This window comes from Triturus cristatus, chromosome 1_1, assembly GCF_964204655.1.
Source record: "Triturus cristatus chromosome 1_1, aTriCri1.1, whole genome shotgun sequence".
Classification (NCBI taxonomy): domain Eukaryota; kingdom Metazoa; phylum Chordata; class Amphibia; order Caudata; family Salamandridae; genus Triturus; species Triturus cristatus.
This window is the reverse complement of record NC_140579.1, coordinates 187,338,244-187,360,584: the sequence shown is the minus strand read 5'-3', so window position 1 is coordinate 187,360,584 and position 22,341 is coordinate 187,338,244. Positions and strand designations below refer to the sequence as shown.

The 22,341-nt window shown below is 44.0% G+C and overlaps 1 protein-coding gene across 1 annotated transcript in view; it reads left to right on the top strand.

Moving 5' to 3' along the window:
• LOC146869958 (charged multivesicular body protein 4a-like) overlaps positions 1 to 21,989 on the top strand; it is a 410,915-nt gene extending 388,926 nt beyond the window's left edge. The window contains exon 6 of the mRNA XM_085624108.1: positions 21,677 to 21,989. Within this exon, the coding sequence (XP_085480234.1) occupies positions 21,677 to 21,834 (158 nt within the window). The 3' untranslated portion in view covers positions 21,835 to 21,989. The remainder of the gene's footprint in view (positions 1 to 21,676) is intronic.
• Positions 21,990 to 22,341: the final 352 nt, after the last annotated feature.

The following is a 22,341-nucleotide window of genomic DNA, read 5'->3' as shown; positions in this document are numbered from 1 at the left end:
TTCGTGTTAATTGCAAAGTGAACCAAAGTTTTATAGTTGCCCGTTTTCAGTCATTCCTTATCTTGGATACTTTGCAATAATGAAACGCCGAGCTTAGCAGTTCCATGGCCTGCATCTTTGTTACTCAAGATAAACTGTTTTCAAAGCCTGCGTTCTATACGTTTTATCTTTCCATATGTACTCTTGAGAAGAGCCGCAATCTCTTCAACTTTTATCTCTTCAATACAGAACTAATGTTGTAGTCTGATTGTACCAAGCTTCAACGTGCTCATGCATGTAAACGCCTTCATGCACAAAGGTGCGCTGGCTATATGTGTAGTGTGAATGTTTAACCTGCTGTATTGCACTGCAAGCATAGGGAATAAATGAGGGCTTATATCTAGGCAGTAGAAGAAACCTACAAAGAGAAGTTAATTTCCTATCAAACATCTGCACAAAAAGGGACGTCACTGGATTTCCGATCATCCATCGTACAGGAAGTGACGTAACTGGTTTCTGTTTCCCGCCCACGGCACCCTGCACTCCTCCTCTTTTCCCCAAACTACTTAATGGCAGCTGCAAAACAGATGATTAAAGGATGCGTGCAGCATGCACAGCTGCGCCTATCTGCACCTGCACCGTGTCCAACACCAGGGACCCTGGTTCTGTCCCAAGTCCCGCTACCGTGCTGCACTCCTCTGTGCTTTCAGGCCTGGGTGCCACTCACCGGACTGCTGCCACACTGCACCACACAACGTTGAATGAGAGTTCACATGTGTCTCCTGTAAGTTCTTATGATCAACCACTCCTACCCAACAGCATCCTGCAGCCCACTTGCCAATAGCTCAAACCCGCGAAATGCGAGACCTATTGCATTGCAAATGCTTGTTTTTTCAACTATGGGAATTACAGGAAATTAAAGAGAAGAACTTTTTAATTAAAAAGTTGTCAAGAAAAATACAATTTACTCTTCATCACCAAATTTGTTTGTAGAGCCCCAAGAGATACAGTGGAGCAGATCTGCCACAAAATACAATAACACTAGCATTTGCAACGCAATTGGTCTCCCATTAGTGAAAGTTGGAGTTAATGGTGTTGTAAATGACAATGTCTTTTGTTGATGGAGTGGATATATGTAGTGTGGAGTTTAATTATTTGCAATGGATTGAACTTGTTAGTTGTGGAATTGTGTGGGGTGGAATAGTGTGTGTGTGTATTTGTGTAGTGGAATTATGTGGATAGTAATTATGTGGTATTAAATTAGTTGGAATTATGTAGAATGGAATTGAGTGTTATGGAGTGTAATTATGTTTATTGGTATGTTGTCTTGTGGCGTGGTATGTTGTGGAATTTAATTATGTGGTGAGCTGTTGAATTGTGTGACATGATATTGAATTTTGAGGTGTGGATTGGTTGCATTTGTTGTGTGTTGATTTGAATTGTGGTTTGTTGTTGAATTATGTGGTGCAGAATGGAAATGTGTGGCGCTGAATTGTGTGGCGTGGAACTGTGTGGTATTTTGAGTGAAATTATGCTGATGGGAATTATGTGGCATGGTGTGGAGTGTATTTGTATGGATGGTTGTTATTTGGCATAGTGGTTTTATGTGGGATGTATTTATCTTGTATTTAGTAGAGTGTAATTAGGTGGCAATGATTAATGTGCACGTATTTTTATTTATTTATTTATTTCTGGCGATTTTTAGAGCGCGCAAATACCCTGGGGTGTCTCGGCGCTGTAGTTGCAGAACTCTCCGGAGGAGGGGGGGGGGATTAGGCAGGGAACAACCATGTCTTTAGTTGCTTTCTGAAGTTAAGAAGGGTCGGAGCGATCTTAATGTTTAGAGGAAGTGCGTTCCACATTTTGGCCGTGGCAACAGCAAAGCGTTTGTCGCCCCAGTTGGCCCTTCTTGTACGGGGGACCATGAGTAGGTGCGCTGAGGATGACCGCAGAGTTCTAGTATGTTCAAGCGGTCGGAAGGCTTTTCTTAAGAATAAGGGTCCTTGATCGTGAATGGCCTTATATGCAATGCATAAAGCCTTAAACTTGATGCGGCTCCTCACCGGTAGCCAATGTAATTGTCTGATGTAGGGGGAAACTGATGCAAATCTCGGGATAGGTAGCAGTGTTCTAGCGGCAGCGTTCTGGACAGTTTGCAGTTTATTAAGAACCTTTTGTTGTGTATTGAGTAACAATGCATTGCAGTAATCAGTTTTGGAGAATACTAGTGTACTGACCAAGGTTTTACCTGCATGTGACGGAAGGTATGGGATTAGTTTTTTTATCCTTTTTAGTACGTGGAAGGAAGAAGAAACCACAGCATTGACATGTTGCTGGAATGTCAATTTGTTATCGAAGATAACGCCCAAGTTGCGTACCTTCGTCACAGGTTCTGGCGGTTGTCCCATCTGGTGAGGCCACCATTGAGGGGACCAGGTGGGTTGAAGCCTCCCGAATGTCATCACTTCTGTCTTATCAGAGTTGAGTTTAAGACAGTTGGATGACATCCAGGAGCTTATTGCCTTCATTCCCATTTGGAAATTGGCTGCTACTGAGATTCCGTCATTATGTATCGATAACACCAATTGGGTATCGTCAGCATAGGTAGTGAGGGAGATTCCACAGGATTTTATGACCCTCGCCAGGTCCGACACATAGATATTAAATAGTGTCGGACTTAGCGAGGATCCCTGTGGTACTCCACATGGCAAGGAGAAGGTCTGGGATGTGAAATTGCCTAGTTTCACTGTTTGTGGACGGTTCGACAGGAATGAGGCCAGGAGGTTTTTTGCTTTGCATGTGATTCCTATGGCTTCGACACGGTCGATCAAGGTGGCGTGGTCGACCGTGTCGAAGGCCGCAGATAAGTCCAGGAGTACTAGAACTGCGGCTCCTCCATTATCCATTGTGGACCTAATCTCATCTGCTGCTTTCAACAGTGCCGTCTCTGTTCCGTGGCCCTGTCGAAACCCAAATTGGGTGTCATCCAGTAGATTATTGTGATGGATGTATGTGCAAAGGCTATATTGAATTTACTTTATTATCCTTTATGAATAACGGTAAAAACAGCTGCAGGAGGACTGTCAACATGATATGTGTTTGCAGGGCTTGTTTTAGCCTTAGTAAGTTGTTGGATGCAAAGTTACAAGACAGAAACTGCCACAACATTTCCAAAAAAAGAAACACAGATCCTGGAGATGCTGCCAGAAAGAGTACTTAAATGAAGGGTTTCAGGTGATATTATAATTTGGATGCAGCATTTTAAACCATCCCTTGCCCATAACTTGGAAAAGAAATAACTTTTTAAACATAATTTAGGTGGTGAATGCAGATTTAATGAATAAAGCTTCAGCAGCATTTCATATGTTTAAAAATGCAAACTCTAAACATGTTATTTGAAATAGGATTAGAACTCAGACATACAAAGTGCACAGTAATCTAAATACAAAGTCTTGATCTGCTAGTGTGCTGGATTTATGACACTGCCCTGGTGACATTACATGTGAAGTCTAATGGCTCACTGTGGGAGGGTGGAGTAGCAGACGCAGTCATAAATCTCGGCAGGGAGCTTATTTATGGAAAAGAGCCACCTAGCCAAGCAAAGAGGCCCAGCTCAGCAGGCGCTCTTGGGAGAAAATAAATAGCTGTTGTGTGTGAAAAGTGTGGCAGAGCAGAAAGAATATAGAGGAGCAGGACAGCATGCCAGGTCCGTCATGTGGGGGAAGTGCACGGAGCAGAGAGGCTCACTGGCGAGAGAGTCATAAAAGCACAGAGGTTGGGGGAAGAGCAACAGAAGGGAGACCTCTGAAACAGCCCTGCTGCTGCGCATCGGGGTTGAACTAATGCCAATTAAGTAATTTTCCCCTCATTCCAGCATAAAAATGAGAAACATTGAGCAATAAATCTTACAGACTGTAAATAAATGAATAGTGCATTAAACACAAAACATGTACAACAAAAAGCACCCGTAAATGTCGCCTGAAAATAAAGTGACGGTTGCGTTTCAAAATCGGAATGTTTTTATTTATGTAGCTAAAAGAAAGCACTCTTTTTTTAATTTGCACAAGCACAGTGGCACACAATAATTGGTGCAGACTGCAAATAAACAGGGTGCTGCGTGGTGAAATTTTTAAGAGTGCTTCACGTTTGCAGTTAACCTCGAGGCAAACGCTTTTCCAGGAATATGAGCCGCTGCAGTGCTGGGGCCAAGGTGCCCTCTGTTAGCCTCGGTCGGGAGCACACACGAATGCACCATTAAAGACCCCGGCAGTGGGGTAGCAGGGGCGGCAGCGAGGATCTGCAGCATGCAGCCAAAGTGCTCCCTGGAGTCAAAGTGCAGCAGCAGTAACCTGAAAAGTGTGAGGAAGAGCGGCTACTTGCGTAGGCACACAAGAGGTTTTTCATGCAGCTGGGGCCGGGAGAGACGCCTGAGGAGCCGGCCCAAGTACTAGGAGATTGAAAAGAAGTGGCACAGCAAGCCACCCATGCGCAGCATTTCGCTCGACTCCTCTAAATAACAAGATGAAAACAAATGTAAAACCATGATGGAGTAGCGTTTATTGCAGTTTTATATGGCGCGAACTCCGCACAAAGATATTGGATCACTGTGCATGAGCACCGGTTAAATTACACAAGATCACATTCATGTTTTGAGGCACGGGAGAAGTGATGTGCCCAGAATCACAGGATTTTGAGCACGCCGAGATTCAATCATGGTTCTCAAATTCCTAATTCTGCACTTCTGGTTGTAACGCCACAGACAACCCTGCAGCTGGACAGACATGGAGATTAAGAAACACAGCACCATTAAACAGGCCTTGCTGGTGGTCGTGTACGACAACTTGTATTTTGCTGCTTCTGTCATTGCATACAGATATATAATACTGATAAAGCAAGTAACATTACACCTACAACAAGCCAGGGCTATTGGCTTTGCCAATGGTTGTTGTTTGTGGAAGATAAATCAGCAACAACTACGGCTTCCTTGTATATAACATTGAAAATGCTTCCGTTCTGAAATGATGAGACTCAAAGAACTATAACGAATCTCCTTGAAGTTACCTCAAAAGCAATGATGAGTGGCACTGCTGCAGAAGAAAGTTTTTTTTTTTTTTCACCCCGAGAGCAAAAATGGAGAGCCCGATTGTTGGAAACGGGTAGCGTGGTGCAGAGCGGGTGGGCCAAACTCTGGAGGAAATGTGCAAAGCATTCACGCAGTACACACAGGCGACACACAAGGCACACTACAAAAAGAGACACTACACCAGTTTAGGTAAAAAATAACTTTTGTATTGTCAGAACACAGTATATTTGGCAATCTCTACACTGCGCCAACTGGCGCTCGGTTAAAATTTACAGGGGGGGAATTATATACAGGGCAGGGCCAATCTGGCCCCTGCCGGAATCATTGCGACATAGAAGACAATAAAAATAAGTCCATCAGCCTCAGACCTGCAAGGAAATCATCATGGCATAACATTAAGCAATAGTCCGGAACACCTGTAATAAAAACATCATGGCATTCCCCTATGCATCACCAATATGAGTGACCCCTGAGCCTGAGGCAGAAATTAGGGTAGGCAGTTCATTAACACATCAAACCCTGGCATCGCAACACAGCGCTGCACATAGCAAGTTACTAGCACTTCAAGTAGAGCCTTTTAACATAGCGCTGCACATAGCAAATTATTAGCGCTTCACATATGGCATTCTAACATAGCGCTGCACATAGCAAGGCAATAGCGCTTTAAAATATGGCATATAAACATAGCGCTGCACATAGCAACTCAATAGCCCTCAGAACCTGGCATATAAACATAGCGCTGCACGTAGCAATGCATTAGCGCTTCAAAGCATAGCCTTTAACATAGGAGTTGACACAGCGCTGCATATAGCAAATCCTTAACGCTCCCAATAGAGCATGTCAACATAACGCTGCACGTTACCAATCATGAGCGCTTCAAATATGGCAGTTCAACATAGCGCTTTAGAACATGGCATCTACACCTAGCGCTGTACCTGGGGGATCATAGCGCATAGCCACTCAATAGGGCCTCGACATATGGCCTCTGAGCAAAGCGCTACCCCCTTTCAAGTATACCAGGCCTTAGACAGGGCACTCAGTCTGGGGCGAGGTCCCACACTCTGGGGCTCCAAAGTCAGGCAGGCCCCTTCGTTGCAGCTGCCCGCTGTCAGGTGGGGCAGCTGTGCAGGGAACCAATGCGGCACTCCTGATACCGGGGGCGGGCACCGGCAATGTGCCCCGACACACCCCCACCAAGCAAGCCCAGGCCCTACTCACCAGGGCTCCTCCGGCAGCCTGCACTGAACTTCACCCGGGCCCCCTCCTGAGACCCGGGACTTCGAGAAGGCTCCCGCTTCCTCACGGGCTTCGGCCTGGCAGCGGGGGTGCTCTCTGCACTTCCTGCGCGCTTCACCGGCCAGAGCCTCACTCACCGGGACTCTCCTGACATGCGGCCGCCTCCGCTTCACCCGGTCCCCCTTCCCGGGACCGGGACTTTGGCCGGGGACCCGCGAGGCTCCTCTCGACTTCGGCTGAACTCTGGTCTTCACCCGGGCCCCCTCCTGGGACCCGGGACTCTTAGGCACCACCGCGGGGCTCTCCCAGACTCCCGGGAGCCCCGCTCAATCACGCAGCCACTTCCTGCTTCGGCTCCGCCCACGCCAGGCAGTCTTCAACCCTTCCGGGTCGACACAGGCAGCGCTGCGGCCCTCAACGGCACCTCGGGTCGCGGCGGTGATTTGGCGCAATCTTCTCCTTGCGGGGCCAATACGGGGTAGGCTCCCGTGGAATCAGCATCATAACCACGGGGTGGGCTCCCGCTGGGATAAATAAAAAAACACCGCGTGGCAGCACACACACGGGGTGGGCTCCCGATGTTGTAAATATGCGGCGGCGCCACAAATGCGGGGTGGGCACCCGCTTTGACTAAGGCAGTTCTCCCCGCCTCCCAGCGCTACGGGGGCCGTGGATATAGCGCTTCCCAGGCGCTAGGTAGCAGGCAGCTGGGATTCCCACACTCACCAGCAGGGCACAGTCAATTAGAAATGTAGCGCTCACCGGATATAGCACTCTCCTTCCACAGGCAGCTTGTAAATAGCGCTCTCTTTCCACAGGCAGCTTGTAAATAGCGCTCTCTCTCTGCAGGGACTGCAGTCCGGGTCCCACGAGGCGCTTGCTGGTTCCTGCCCCTTGGTTGAGAGTTTCTTGAGGGGGGAAGTTGTGTTGGTGGCTGACGGTAGTCTAACTAGTCTCTGCCGGTCGCCCCTGGGTTCTCCTCTCGCCGGGCCAGATCAGTGGGTTAGTTCAGGTTCCCTCACTCACTTAAAAGGCAGCACCTAAGCCCTGTCACTTTCAGAGGCATAGGTCCGTGACTAAACCCTACCGCCTAAAACTCCTGCGTAGGCTTCTCCAGGTCTGAGTTGCCCCAACTATAGCTTTCCCTCGCCCTGGGGACAGTAGAGGGGGGTAGGTAGGCTCAGGGCCCAGCACACAGGCCCATGTGGCGGTAACCCCTGGCAGCAGGTCCCCTCTCTCTCAGGTCCACCCTCTGACTGAGCACATGGCAGCCCAGCTCCGCCCTTTATACGCCCCTCACCCCACCTTCTAGACAGTGCCAGAAGCTTCTAGAAGCGTCTTGGGAGACTGGCTCTAACTGGCCTAGGGGGAGGGGTAGAGCAACCTGGGTGCCAGGCTTCCCTCCAAAACCTGGGGTTGCTGGGAAATAATAACTAGACTGGTAACCCAGCTCAGTCAATTGGCACAACCACACAGCCATGGGATCCATTTTAAAAGTTATATGTTTAAAATGGGGAAACTCAGTCTGCGTACTTTATCGCACAGCATTCAATCTTCGCATTTACACATCATGCGATTTCCCAGAAAAGCAAAAAATTTAGGGAAAAAGGGCCAAGTCCAACACCGATAGAGACCCGGTTTGGCAACTGCTTTATAGAACTGCCAGTGCAGAGCACCGGCAGGACCCGGCCCACTTAAAGCCCTGGCTCTCACCTGTAGGAGGATGGAACCCAGCAGAGACCACAGCTCCTGACGCACTCGTGATCACGCAGCACACACAACACTGACAGTAAAAGCATGCCCTAGCCGGCTGTGCCCCTGCATCTGTGGGGGACTGGGACAAGTAACGGCGACACTGAGTCAGTTTTGGTGCAGGTCAGTTCACACAGAGGCCCAGAGCTCTGCAAGATTAGCCAGGACTGAAGGCAACCCCAGCAGGCTAACCAACAAGATGAAAACAAATGTTAAACCATGATGGAGTAGCGTTTATTGCAGTTTTATATAGCGCGAACTCCACACAAAGATATTGGATCTCTGTGCATGAGCACCGGTTAAATTACACAAGATCACATTCATGTTTTGAGGCACGGGGAGAAGTTATGTGCCGAGAATCGCAGGATTTTAGCATGCCGAGATTCAATCATGGTTCTCAAATTCCAAATTCTGCAGTTCTGGTTGTAACGCTGCTGGAGCGGGTAGTAAGACATTTTGTATACCCCCCCCCCCCCCCCATTCTGCATGTTTATATTAATCTGAATAATCAACTAATAGTAATATTATTAATTCATTTGAAGTAAATACTCACCAATTATATTAACAAAAGAATTACACGTGGGATTTGCAATTTGCATGGCTAAACTAATTTTATAATAAGATATGTACGCATACTAATGGTAGAAAATTAGAATATTGCATGATATATGTTGCTTTTGTGATGTAATTGTAAGTTGCGCATCACTGGGTGAATATGTGGAGGAGTGTGGCTCAATTGTTAGAGCGGCAGACCCTGAAGCAGAGTTCTGACCAGGGACCAGGGTTCGATTCCCGCCTCGGCGGGGCTCGGGCTCAATTTCCTCGGACCTGTCTATTCTCGCCTCATTGCCTATTCTAATCACGGGCCCCACGCTGCAACTCTGGGCAATAGCTTGCTTAGCCTCCACACCGGCCCCAACAGCGCTAAGGATGCCTGGCTTCACCCTGGGGGTGCCCAGGAGTGGACACTTCACAGGGAAAGCCAGGAGAGGTTCCACAGCGGTATGAGTATCAGCGCCAGGAAACCGCAAAAGGCGACACCGCAAGGTGGCCATCTGGTGACAGTGCGCTCTATAAGTACCTTGACATTTACATTTACATTTGAATATAAACGCTTTGAATGTTGCTATTATGCTAGATAATTACTTACACATAGGGGAATTAGTGAGGGTTTAACATTTTATTAGCCATTTCAATGTTTTAATTACGTTTTTGTGTTTGTTTTGCTTAAGTTGACCATTTGGGCCTTCTTAAAGATGGCTGACTGAAATGTACGACGTGACTGCTGCTGTCTCACGAGGTTTTGGGTGAAGTGTGCATGTGCCACAACCAGCAACAATGGCCTTGTCCTGACCCCAGGAGAAGATGTTCCCACCAAAGACACCCTGGGAGCTTCGCCAGGACCTCAACAATAGACTGTCTTTTAAACCGGAACCAGCAAGTGCGATGACTTAATCTTTCGGACTATGTGAGAACTTTACCGAATGACCCCAAATCCAAACTGATCTAAAACTGATTTTTGTTACATTTTGACGTTAGTTTCATTATAAAAGAAGGTTGACAAAGCGAATTAAAAAAGTCCTTCTTTTGAACGAACTTTCATTTTCTGACGTTATGCTGACGTAGAGGACGGTGACACTGCTGGACAGCTGTTATCCTGAATCTTTGAGAGACTGAATTGTGGCCTGCCTTTGATGAATTTAAAGATTTTCCACGACTTGACTGACTTAGAGGATAACTATTAGCCAGATTAGGTAAATATAATGTTCTGCGGTTTGGACGATGATTTTCTAACAATTTGCAATTTAATTAGATAAACGATGTTTGATTAATTGAAAACCGTGTTATGTCGATTATTTGAAGAAATTAGAATAAGAAAAGAGTATAGATAAATGAATTGCATCACTAAATCATATATACAACTAACCGATTCGTCACCAAATGAGGGGAATATCATGAGGTTAAAAGTTAATAAAGTATTCAATGCGCACTAGGGTTTTAGGTAGAAAGATATTCCTTTCATGTCAGCGTTTGGAATATTATTCCTCTAGGGAAACAGATCAATGAAGTGAAAGTAGTTGGTGTTATGGGCCCCACCAATCAATGTATTTGAGTGAATGTGTTATTGCGATGTTTGGTCTGTGACGAAGGGGGAATTTGACTTTCCACGCTGCAACAGTTAACCTGCAGCTGGACAGACATGGAGATTAAGACGTACAGCGCCATTAAAAGTAGCCTTGCTGGTGGTCATGTACGACAACTTGGATTTTGCTGCTTCTGTCATTGCATACAGACATATAATACTGATAAAGCAAGTAATATTACACCTACAGCAAGCTAGGGCTATTGGCTTTGCCAATGGTTGTTGTTTGCGTAAGATAAATCAGCAACAACTACGGCTTCCTTGTATATAACATTGAAAATGCTTCCGTTCTGAAATGATGAGACTGAAAGAACTATAACGAGTCTCCTTGAAGTTACCTCAAATGCAGTGATGAGTGGCACTGCTGCAGAGGCAAGATTTTTTTTTCACCCGGAGGGCAACAAATGCGTCCGATTGTTATTGCAACACATTACAGGAATGGGGAAAAAAGTGCCTAGCTAATAATTAAAGGGGTGTGTGTGTACTGCCCCCAGTAAAAGATCCACTCCTGGTGGGCGTGGCCAAAAGTGGACAGGGCGGCAACAAGGAGGGACTAAAAAGCCTCCTTAACAATAGAATGCCAGCATTTAGCCTAAGCTATGACAGGAGCCAATGGGAAGAGGGGGCGGGGCTTCAAGTCCCCTTCCTCAACCATATTGATTTCAAAAAGCTCTCAAATGCCGAGAACAGCGCATGCGCGTTGCTATCGCCAGCCGAGACCTAAAAAGAGTAAGTATACTGCATAGCTTCGCTCTCTTTTTCATGCCACTCCTTGAAACCCCCCATTAAAAGATTGGGTTCAATAAATTCATACTACCAGGGCACAATCTTTCCAGTTTTTGGTTTTCATTCTATAAAATCGTTAACGTCAGATATGTTACTCTAATTGGTTTGTTGGAAGAAAACGAAGACTACAACTCCTCAATACATTAGTTTGTGTAATGGAAAGACGAGAAAGGAAAACAGATTGCCAGGTGACTACCCTCGTGCATACCAACTTCCTCAGCCTGGATAAATGCGGCTGGGAATTGGAGTTCACTAATTTCAATTTAACAGATTCAATACACACATCCATTTCCTGCAGAAGGCATGAACGAAAGAAAAAACGGACTAAACGAAGTGCTGGCTGTGAGCGAATAAACTTCCAATGCGCCTGCGAACACGTACTGCAAGCATTTCCACTCTAGAGCTACGCCTGGATGAGAGTACTGTGTTCTAGTGGTGATAGCTGTCGTTACATTAAAAATGGCGGCCATTATGGAGTGGATTGTTTTCTCTGCAGGAGAAATAAACCAGAGCCCAGCTCGAGTAGTTAGATGGAAAAAACTCAAAAGGTCCAGGCATCATGTCGGAAGTAAACGTATTTTCATTTGAAGGACACTGTCATTAACGTAAAAAATAAAATCTATGGATTATCTACTCAAAAATAAAGATTACATATTAAAGATAAATCCTTTCTTAAAAAAAAAAGTACGCGCTTTAAAGGAAAAAGTGACTGCAGACAATATAAATGTATGAAAGCTACGCACACGACAGCCGTTCGAAGATGGACGCCAGGCTAGCGAACACTGAAGGGGAGGGACTCCCTTGCCATGGTGACGGGTTAAAATGCTCTAGCGCTGGTTTCTGTACAGCTGCTGCCTTGCCGACGCTGTCTGCTGTTTCTGGTTTTTTCCAGTATAGGGGCTCAACATGGCAGTGCCAGAACTGTGCGCTCTGGAGAAATCTTTGGGGCTGAGGCAGGGCCACAAGTACAGCTCTCAAGGAGACAATGGCACGGTAAGATTGTTCATAGGCTTCTGTCTTGTGTGGTTTGGTCCAGAAGGAAGGGCTCCCAAATCACAGTCATTCAGGCGTGTTCTTCTCTGGCAGGATGAGAAAACGCAACATTGAGAGCTGTAGGCGCAGCGAGCGCAACCCCCCCCCCCCCCCTCCCCTCCACGTGTGATGTGTGTTACCTTGCTATGTTTTGGAATGTTTTTCATGTGGGCCATAGCATATTATTGTTCTGGAGCTCCATTTGATGTGTTTAATTTCCATCGATTTGGGCATAATTTCCTGATTGTGTAAGGTTAGTAGAGCAATGCTAAACATATAGTTCCAGGATGACTCATGTTGGTTAATTTGAAAGTAAAACCAGATCGATCCTGCTAATGTGCTGTGTGTATGGATGAGTATAGTGAAAGACTTTACGATTTTCTTTGAGGTGTATGATTGGTTCTCCGTTACCCAGCTCAGTAACTTTGCAGATTATTTTCTAGGCTCTGTTGCCAATCTATTAAAAAGCTAAAATACAAACTTGAGGGTGCGTGTTATTCTGCGAACCAAACATCTGTATTCCAAGATGGTTGTGCGGCAGGGGGAATGCTGTTGTTAAGTAATGGCTATGGTGGCATGTTATGTGCATGAGGGTGTTTGGGAGCAGGGTCTGTTGTCTTCTGTTTTAGAGATGTGATCTATGATTGTAGTTGGAAAAGTGTTGTGTAATGACTATATTTTTGGTTGGAATATGCTACCTGGAGTGCTAGTGGTAGGTTATTATCGTGACATCAGAAATGTGTTTAGAGTATAACTTTACAGGCTTTTACCCTCTCACACTGGGGAAGCTGCAAAGATATGAAAAGAAATGGGCCAAGATCTACCCCACAAACATACAAAAGGCAAATAGAAAAAAATACCCCAGTCATTTACCATTCAAAAGCATCCTATAGCATGTTATTCACTCTCAGAAATGCCATTTATCTATTGCTCCCAAATTAAAAAAAACATTACTTTCTAAAACTTTGTTCTTTTCACTGTGCACATTAAGTATGTTCAGGAAAACATAAGGCGGGCATATGTGAACAGTTCTCCATTGAGCTAGTTTGGGAATTAACAGTATTGGTCATGGCTTTGTTGCGGGATGACAAAAACTCCCAGTAATGGAATAAACACACAGATCCTTCTTGGCAATGCAGAGACAGTATTTATTAACTGTCGCGACAGGGAGAAAAACACAACGGATTGCACCTCAGTCCTGCTCAGACTATCTCTGAAGGGTTTTCTCGAATGCCTGTTTGCAGACAGGCCTTTTTATACAATTCAGTACAATACTTTATTAAACATAGTAAATAATAGTTGACTTGCAAGTTACAGATTTAAGATGCAAAAACACTCGGACATGTGACCTCATAACCCTGAATTTCGGAACGAAACCATTACACTTTCTTAATTATACTTCTGAGAATGCTTAATGACAGAGCATTCTTTGGCCTATGAATGCGTGTGTGTTTAATGGTAGATGCAATTTACTTGAAGTGTGTGCCGGTAGCATTGTATGCCTAAGACCTTTGCGTGCTCAGAACTTAGTTTCTTCCTTGCACCCATTGTTTAATCAAGCACCTGTGAGCTTTGGGCTAATTCGATTATGAACCCATTGTCTAATAAGGCTGCAATCTGTTTGAAGTCGCGGTGTGTGCCGATGTCGTAAATGCTTTCAAGTATGTTAGATATAATGGGGATCCTAAATATATGGGAACCCACCGACCTAACAGAAGTGGAGCAGCAATGGGTGGCACTGGGATACTTATTGGTGAAACTAGATGTGGCAATGCTCTGGGGTTCCAACAAATTGCCGCTGACGATCGGTTGGGTGGCAGAAATGGATACATGTATGATTGCAGAGAAAGAGGTCTACGAACAAAGAGGCTGCCCTAAGAAGTGGGATAAAAAATGGGGAGGTTGGAATGCCTTTAGGGGGGGAAATACGTACCTCTCACGCAGAAGATATGGCAATGAAACTGACTAGAATTGAAGACCCCTTACATCCTTAACATCTGTTGTGAATAACGGCAATTCACTATACTGTATGACTGTTGTACCTCATGATGATAATGTAACAATGATTCTGTGCTTTAACTTTAATAAAAAGTCTCCCCCTCCCACCCCCCCCAAAAAAATTATGTTCGATATGAGTTGTCCTTTAACTGAAAACCCTATCAGAAGCGGGTGTCGGACCCTGCTCAATTATAAAATCCCAAGTTCCTCTCTACATTGAAAGGAAAACCAGCACTTCAGAGGGATTTATGTCAAGTTATTTATTGCTCCATACAGTGATGCACTTTGGCAAACTACAGTTCCTAAGTCCACTTTAAACATTTGTAGAAGCAAAAACACAAAGAAAACACTGTGGGCCAGATTATGATTCTGGTGGTCTGATGACCGCTAGACGCTTGGTAGTGGCGGATCCAGCCACCGGTGGTCTGACTGCCCAATTACAACTCTGTCAGTCATACCACACTAGGACTGCCGGCTCCGCCAGGCAACCGCCGTTCCCTGGCGTTGGTGCAGCAGTCCGAGGCTGCAATATCTTTGGTGGGACCGCCGCGGTCCTCCAAGCATATTACGAGTTTCCTCTCCACCAGGCTTTTCATGGTAGTTTCGCCCCCATGAAAAGCCTGGCGGAGAGAAAACAAAGGGGGCCAGGTCCCAGGATGCTTGTTTCTGATCCATGCAGGACCTGGACTGGCAGTTCAGGCTGGGCTGCTCCCATGGTGAGCAGGGTCAAGACTGATGTGCACATGGCTGGGATTAAAAACAGGAATGGCATGGGGAGCAAAAGAAACAATGAATTTAGGCCCAGATATTTGTACTAGGGTGAATGTTTGACATTGTTCACCATTCTGTCCATCAATTGGTCTTTTTGCGTGTGTGCGTCATAGGCATGTAGCATATGTATGCTAGTAACACTCTTTGTTTAGAGAGAGTGAGTATTCAGACCAGTGGGCTTAATTTTGGATGGCCCCTAGTTTAGCCGCACACAGCAGGGGTGTGTGCAAATTCTTTAAAAAATGCCACTTGTCCAAGGGACAAACTGCAACTGAAATCTACTTGTCCTGTAGTTAATCTAGTTGTCCATCTATTGCCTAATTCAATTGCAGAATCTGGAATATACAGGGTGCTTGCTCATTTTGTTTCATTGAAAGTGCCAAACAAAATGAATGTTCTACAATAAATAGGCTGAGATAAGCATCTTCCTTTTACTGAAAATATATATCTGTGGTAAAGTAGGCCACTTTGTTTCATATTAGGAGTAGGTATTTTATGTTTTTACTTAGAATACCCTTTGATTCTGCTGGCACATAGTAGAGTTATTCCTATTGATGCACTAATTATAAGGACCTTTTTATTAGAATTTGATACCTGTGAAATATGGGTTACACATAGACCATTGCAGTAGGTTCATTAACCCGCTGATCTATAACTGCGATTGCAGCCTGTAACTGATAACGTACACAACTCTCTTTTGCTTGTTCTTTCTGGAAATACAGTCTGAGAGCTTGTAGGAGTACATTTTTGGTATTCATTTATTTGCAGTTTTTTATAGCACAAACCAGACCCCAATGGGTGTTAAATCATTGATATCTGCAGTAGGTGCAGGAACCCACGTTTTCCTGAGAAGTAATCCAACCTTGAGACCTTAAAGCTTAATGGGCATCTCTTGAGTGGTTCCTTAACCTCAAATATGTCAATTAGTACTGGCAAACTGCAGATTACAGGTGTAATTCTGCAACTTGCACTTTCCATGTGGCATGCCAATCACATAATACCTTATAACTTAGAGAACGTATTTACAATTCTGTACGTATTAAATATGTCAGTTATTTTTCCTTTGTCTCTTTGTTGTGCTAGGCCAGTAGGGTTCTCAACAAGCATTTGCAATGCAATAGGTCTCGCATTACTAAATGTTTGAGCTGTTGGTGTTGCATTATTATTAGCAATGCCAATAGCTCAAACTTTAATAATGCGAGACCTATTGCATTGCAAATGCGTGTGTGTTTTTTATGTTGTATTAAGGTGCCTGTTGACGGGGCAATTGGTGTAGATATATATTAAATAATGAATATAGGGAAATGTGGTTGTTATCATGTAAGTCCTAATTGTTTACTAAAGCAAAACATACTGGAAAAGGAAGCACCACAGTGAGGTACTTCGTAACAAAAAGCTCCTTGAGAGAAAAGCTCAGCAGTGTCCAATGTGATGCTTAATGAAGGACAAAACGCTGTGAAAAGCTTAGCAGTATTCAGTGAAATGGTATCGTGGCACCGCGAAAAGCTCCGCAATGTGTAGCAGCACGTAAACAATACAAACAAAACATACGCTTGTGTGTGCACACAAACAAAAAATAAATTGAAAACAAAGCGCCGTGATAAGCTCCGCAGTGTCTTGTGGCACCTAAGCAATAAAAAAAAAAACGTGTTTGTGTGTGCGCATCTAAAACATCCAACCAGCCAGAAAAGAACGCACTGTGAAAAGCTTAAAAGCATCTGGAGAAACAATATGGAAAGTGCGAAAAGCTCCGAAGTGTTTATCTGCAGCTAATGATAAAAAAAGGAGGGAGGGGGAGAAGGGAGTGAGAGCAGAGGGGGGGGGTGGAGGAGCATGGAAAGAGTCAACAATCAAACCATTAACAGCGCGGTGCTGTGAGAGGCGCCATGAGGAAACAATCTCTCGGCATGCTGTGGCGGGGGAGCGCATTCCAGGCGGGGGAGCGGACCCTTTCAAGTAGTATGATGCAGAGGCTGTGGCTGCTGATGTTTCGGATAAAACCTATTCAGCTTTCCCTGTTAGAGAAAAAGAGAAGGTTGCGACAGAATGCCCTATGGGAGAAATTCCAGGAGGAGGATATGTACATGTCCCATGGACTAGACAAGATATTTTGTCATTTACAAATGACTTCCCTCGACTACGTGAAAAACCCGTCGAGTGGTATAGACAGGTGGACAGAATTGTAAAATTGTCCAAAGTATTGTGGATTGATCTAAATAGCTTGTTTGACATAATAGTACCAGCAGCTCTATGGACAGAGTGCAAAATCGTGATAGATTGGCCGACACAAGAATACCCAAGGGATCCAAAAACAGGGGCACCAGACCCCAAGGTAATGAAGAAATACGTACAGGTTATGGCATTTCTTAAAAACAAAGTACCTCCTAAAGAGACAGACTGGGTAAAAATTGACAGAACACATCAGGAAAGCAAAGAGTCAGTACACGCATATTATGAGAGGTTAATTTTGGCCTTTAAACAATTTAGTGGAGACGAAAATCTAAGTGAAAAGGATTTAAGTCATTTTGTATACAGGTTTGTATATGGCCTTCGTCCAGAAATTAGTGAGATGATAAAACAGCATACCGTAGACTGGCAAAATAAGAAAATAGATGAAGTACTGAGACATGCTAAATATTTCAGTGATGAGTTTGAAGCAAAACAGCGAAAATTGAAAGAAAAGGCTATGTGGGCACAAGTAAAGGTAGCAGAGAGACAGGAAGCTCAATTAACAGAACAAGCAGGGTCGAGACAAAAATGTAATCCTGGAAAAGGTAAAGGAAATATCGAGGAAGCTAAGAAGACATTTCCGTGTCATAATTGCGGTAGGATAGGGCATTGGAAATCCGAGTGTAAATTTCCCCCGAGTACTAACGATGAAAATGCATCATTGAATCCACAGGTGCAGAATGAGGTGAGTGGTCAACTGCAGTGACAACAGCAGGTTGTAACACAACAGAATCAGGTGCCAAAACCACCTTTTCCACAGAGCAAACATTCCCAGAAGTATAGTAAGGAAGCGGGAATCTACAACTAAGAACAGGTAAATAAACCACCGCGCGCTAGCGCTTGTAATGACAAACCTTGGATCTCCCCTGGGCCAAGGAATGTACCGTCACTTTCCCAGGGCGAGAAGATCAGGTCCAAACTTATGGAATATAACCTATACACAGCACTTCCTAAGGTGGGCAAACTTTCAACACTCTCCCAAAGGCAAGGCAAGAAAACAATAATTTGAGCATCACTTGCTCAGGAGTAGCACCAACTTCCTATAACACAATTACCTGCTAGAAGGGAATTCACCCATCCTTCTACAACAGAATACTTGGCCAAGAAGAGTCCACACCTCCTGCTACAAGGAAAAGACGAATTGGTATATCTGGGATGTATTTATTTGTAAATAGCACCACACAGTAAGCCAAATGCACCTAACATAGCAGACTCTAACATATCAATAGTATGATTGAAACTCAATCAAGACAAATATATATTTAGAAATATATATATATATATATATATATATATATATATATATATATCCAAGGTATGTGTAAGTTCATAGATACGCTCTCAGGAAGGAAAGGCAGACACAGTCGTCCCAATAACCAGTTTAATGCACACGACGCGTTTCGGCAGAAGCCTTGTTCACGTGTGACGTGCTGTCAATATTCCACACTGATAAAGTTAACACGATCCAAAGTAAAATAAACATAGGACAATAACGTAAGGTGAAATACATGGCGGCCATCTTGGAATGGGTAAAATACCCTTCCATACAATAGGAAACGAAACCAACCCCTGGCATAAGGTTATGATCAATTATGCAAGGTGCAAATCAAATATGTATTGCCTGGGGAAGGAAAACATAATATGCATTCACGTATGGAGACACATAGAAATTAATAAGTGCTGAGAGCAATGCCTTCAACTAACCAAGCTCAGGTAAGTGTGAGTCGCTGGACAGAGTAAACACCTAGTGTGTCTCAAATATTGTACAGTTCCGCGTAATAACGAAAAAAGTAACAAGTGAGTGCCAACCAGAATAGGTAAGAGTACAGCATCTGACCTAACTGCAGTGATAACAGCATAGACATAGAAACTACGTGGATGAAATATAGTCAGTGGCTTAGTGCCTAAAAGGGTGGCTGAGCGAAAGTAAACACATAGTGTGTACAAGTGAACCAGGATCAGTCCATGCTGGAAATACTAATGGATAAAAACATGGTAAACAAAACAGTGGTTAGCCTGTCTAGAGATCAGTGACTTGGATAAAAAAACTTTGTGTCTGGGCCTTTCCTTTTGTCCCTCTTCATCTTTTAACTACACGGATGCAAGAATAGATCTGTTTAAATTCGTGAGGAAATTAAAATTAAAAAAATGGCACAAACTTAAAAGGCTTAATCACACTCCGGCCAAACAACATACCATCAGGTCTGACGATAATCTCACCATCAGTGATGTCGATACTCTCATTATCTTAGCCTCACTGGACAACACCAATGAGATCCCTAATGAAGATATCACTACTTCCCAAATCCTTGAGAACATGGAAATAGAGCAAGATGCATCGGCAAGGACAGAACTTAGGGTCAAATCCACCTTCATACCCATATTACCTCACAATAACATAGACACCTTCCATGATTGCACCACTCAGGCACTCATGGAGTTAAGACGTAGAAACAAGAATCACTTTAGGGATAACTTTAATAATTTGTCTTTTAGTCAAAGACAAGCACTCAAAGCCCTACGTGACGACACCAACATTGTAATCCGTCCTGCCGACAAAGGGGGTAACATTGTGATTTTAGACAGAGATGATTACATACAGGAAGCCTTACGGCAATTGAATGACACCAAATTCTACACACCTATCACTCAAGACATCTATGACCTGAGCATTACTAACCTATGGGAAAAACTTGTCACCTGGAAAGATAAAGGATTGTTAGTGTGGGAAGAATTTTGCTACTTAAAAAATGATCATCCCAAACTTCCCATACTCTACCTACTTCCCAAATTGCACAAGGATAGCATCAGACCACCTGGGCGCCCCATAGTTTCCTCCATTGGCAGTGTCAGCGAACATATATCTAAATACGTTGATCATTTTTTGAGGGATTATGTTACAGAGCTACCCAGTTATCTCAGAGACACCAAAGATTTTCTTTGTAAAATTGATAAGTTAAAATGGAACACCAATTTTCTGTTTATTGTTCTTGACGTACACTCACTCTACACCATCATAGACAACCAACAGGGGATGGAGGCATGTGAGCATTTTTTACAACAGAGACCGCTCAGATATCGTGAACACAGCAAGATGATAATGGAAATGATACATTTTTGTCTCAACAACAATATTGTTTCATTCAATGGCGCCCTCTACAGGCAGATCAATGGCACTGCCATGGGTTCGTGCTTTGCGCCAAGCTTTGCTAATCTGTTTATGGGCTTTTGGGAACAGGAGATCATGTGTAGTACCACACTTAAAAGAGATTTCGAACAGGTCATCATGTGGCTTCGCTACATAGATGACCTGTTCATTATCTGGAATGGCACCAAAGGGGAGGCTGAAAATTTCATCAAGCAACTCAATACTAACAAGTACAACATCTTACTCACAGGTAACATCAGTGCGGAACGGACAGATTTCCTTGATGTTTACCTAGAAATCAAACAGGGCCAGATTTGCACTTCCCTCTTTCGGAAAGCTACTGCAGGTAACAGTGTTTTACATGCTCTCAGTAGTCACCCGGAAGCATTGAAATGGAGCATACCCTACGGGGAATTGTTCAGGGCTAAGAGAAACTGTAACAATGACAAATCCTATGCTGAAGAAAGGGACAACATCATTGAAAGATTTAAACACAGGGGTTACCCCAATTGGGTTCTTAAAAAAGCCACAGCTCGGGCAGAATTGATTGAGAGAAAGAACACTCTATCTGATCCCATAGAGCCTCCCATTGACAAAGATTCGGATAACACCAGGATGATCCTTACATTCAATTCCGACACACACAAAATCAAACACATACTTGTTAAACACTGGGATATTCTGAAAAACGACAGTGTACTCCCAATAGACCTACCATCACTTACAGACGCAACAAGAATATCCGCGATCTGGTGGTTAGGAATGATATCACTCAATCTCCCACCACCACAAGTCATGGTTTAATTGGATTTTATCAATGTGGTCACTGTAAGGCGTGCAAATATAGTAAGTTCAAAAGCATCCTATCTTACAATGGCATAACGAAAAGAATCACACAATTCCTTACATGCAGTACCAGCTTTGTAATTTACGCTATTGAGTGTCCCTGCAAATTATGGTACATTGGGAGCACCACCTGTCCAGCGAAAAAGAGGATCTTAGAACACTTAAGAGCCATTACTAATCATGACCCCAAATATCCCGTAGCACGACATTTTGAAGAATTGCATTTCTCCAATATTTCCAATGTAAGTTTCACCATCCTCGAACATGTCCCCAGAAATCCTAGAGGTGGGGACAGGGTACTCTCTTTACGACAACGAGAATCTAGATACATCATAGATTTTCATACAAAGATTCCTGGGGGGCTGAATATGGATGAAGAGTTATCCATTCACCTCAAAGAGAGCTCATAAATAGTGTTTATCTGTATAATACCAGGATAAGGACATTGCCTTACCCCCTGTGATGTATAGACCAGTATGTATGATCGTGACTTGCCTTATGTATCTTTCTGTCTTATAAGATGTTGGGACTTTTCAGTATTTGTCTTAGGTTGTCATTGTATTTACATAACCTTCTTGCTTCTTCCACTCCTCGTTAGGATGTGCAACAAATGTAATTTGCTTTTATATTTTGTATTCTAACTGTCTTTTATCATTTCTTGTTATTTTTACAGGAGAAAAGGAAGGGGCCCAATTTCACGTACTCACCTGCACGGGCAACCTACCCTTTTCATCCGGTATGACCTACACGCTTGCCACATCTTTATTTATGCTGTCACCAACCACGTCCACTGATATTTACACGTTCCAGGCTGGCCAGGTAGTTCTGTAATGCGGAACATTTTGAAACTAGTATGTTCTTCCTTTGTGCTTGAAATACCTTCTTGCGTTATCTTACAGCATGGACTGATCATGCTATTAGGCATTCATTGTGAGCCACGCCCACTGAGGGCAGTTCATTTCAATAAATGGAGAAGTGAATTACAAGGTGAGCTGTCTGTGCCTCTGTGAAGCAATCCATGAATAAGAGGCGTGCTGGCCTCGAAACGCGTCGGAAATGGCAATATATTAATGGAACAGGAAAGCGAGCTGCAGTGGGGCAAATACTACCGGAAGGTTTGAACACCGTTGAGTGCTCTCTTAAGCTCGAGGGCTTTGGTTTGACATATATATATATATTTAAGAATCAGAAAATAAGAAGGAAAGGAAAGAATTCAGAGACAGTTAGTAGCAGAGACACCTCACCTCATCATTTCACCCCACTTTGCTCAAGGGGAGTCCATTGCTTGAACCGGGCGAAAGCTCAGAGGTGACCCCACTTTCCGTGACAACACGTCTG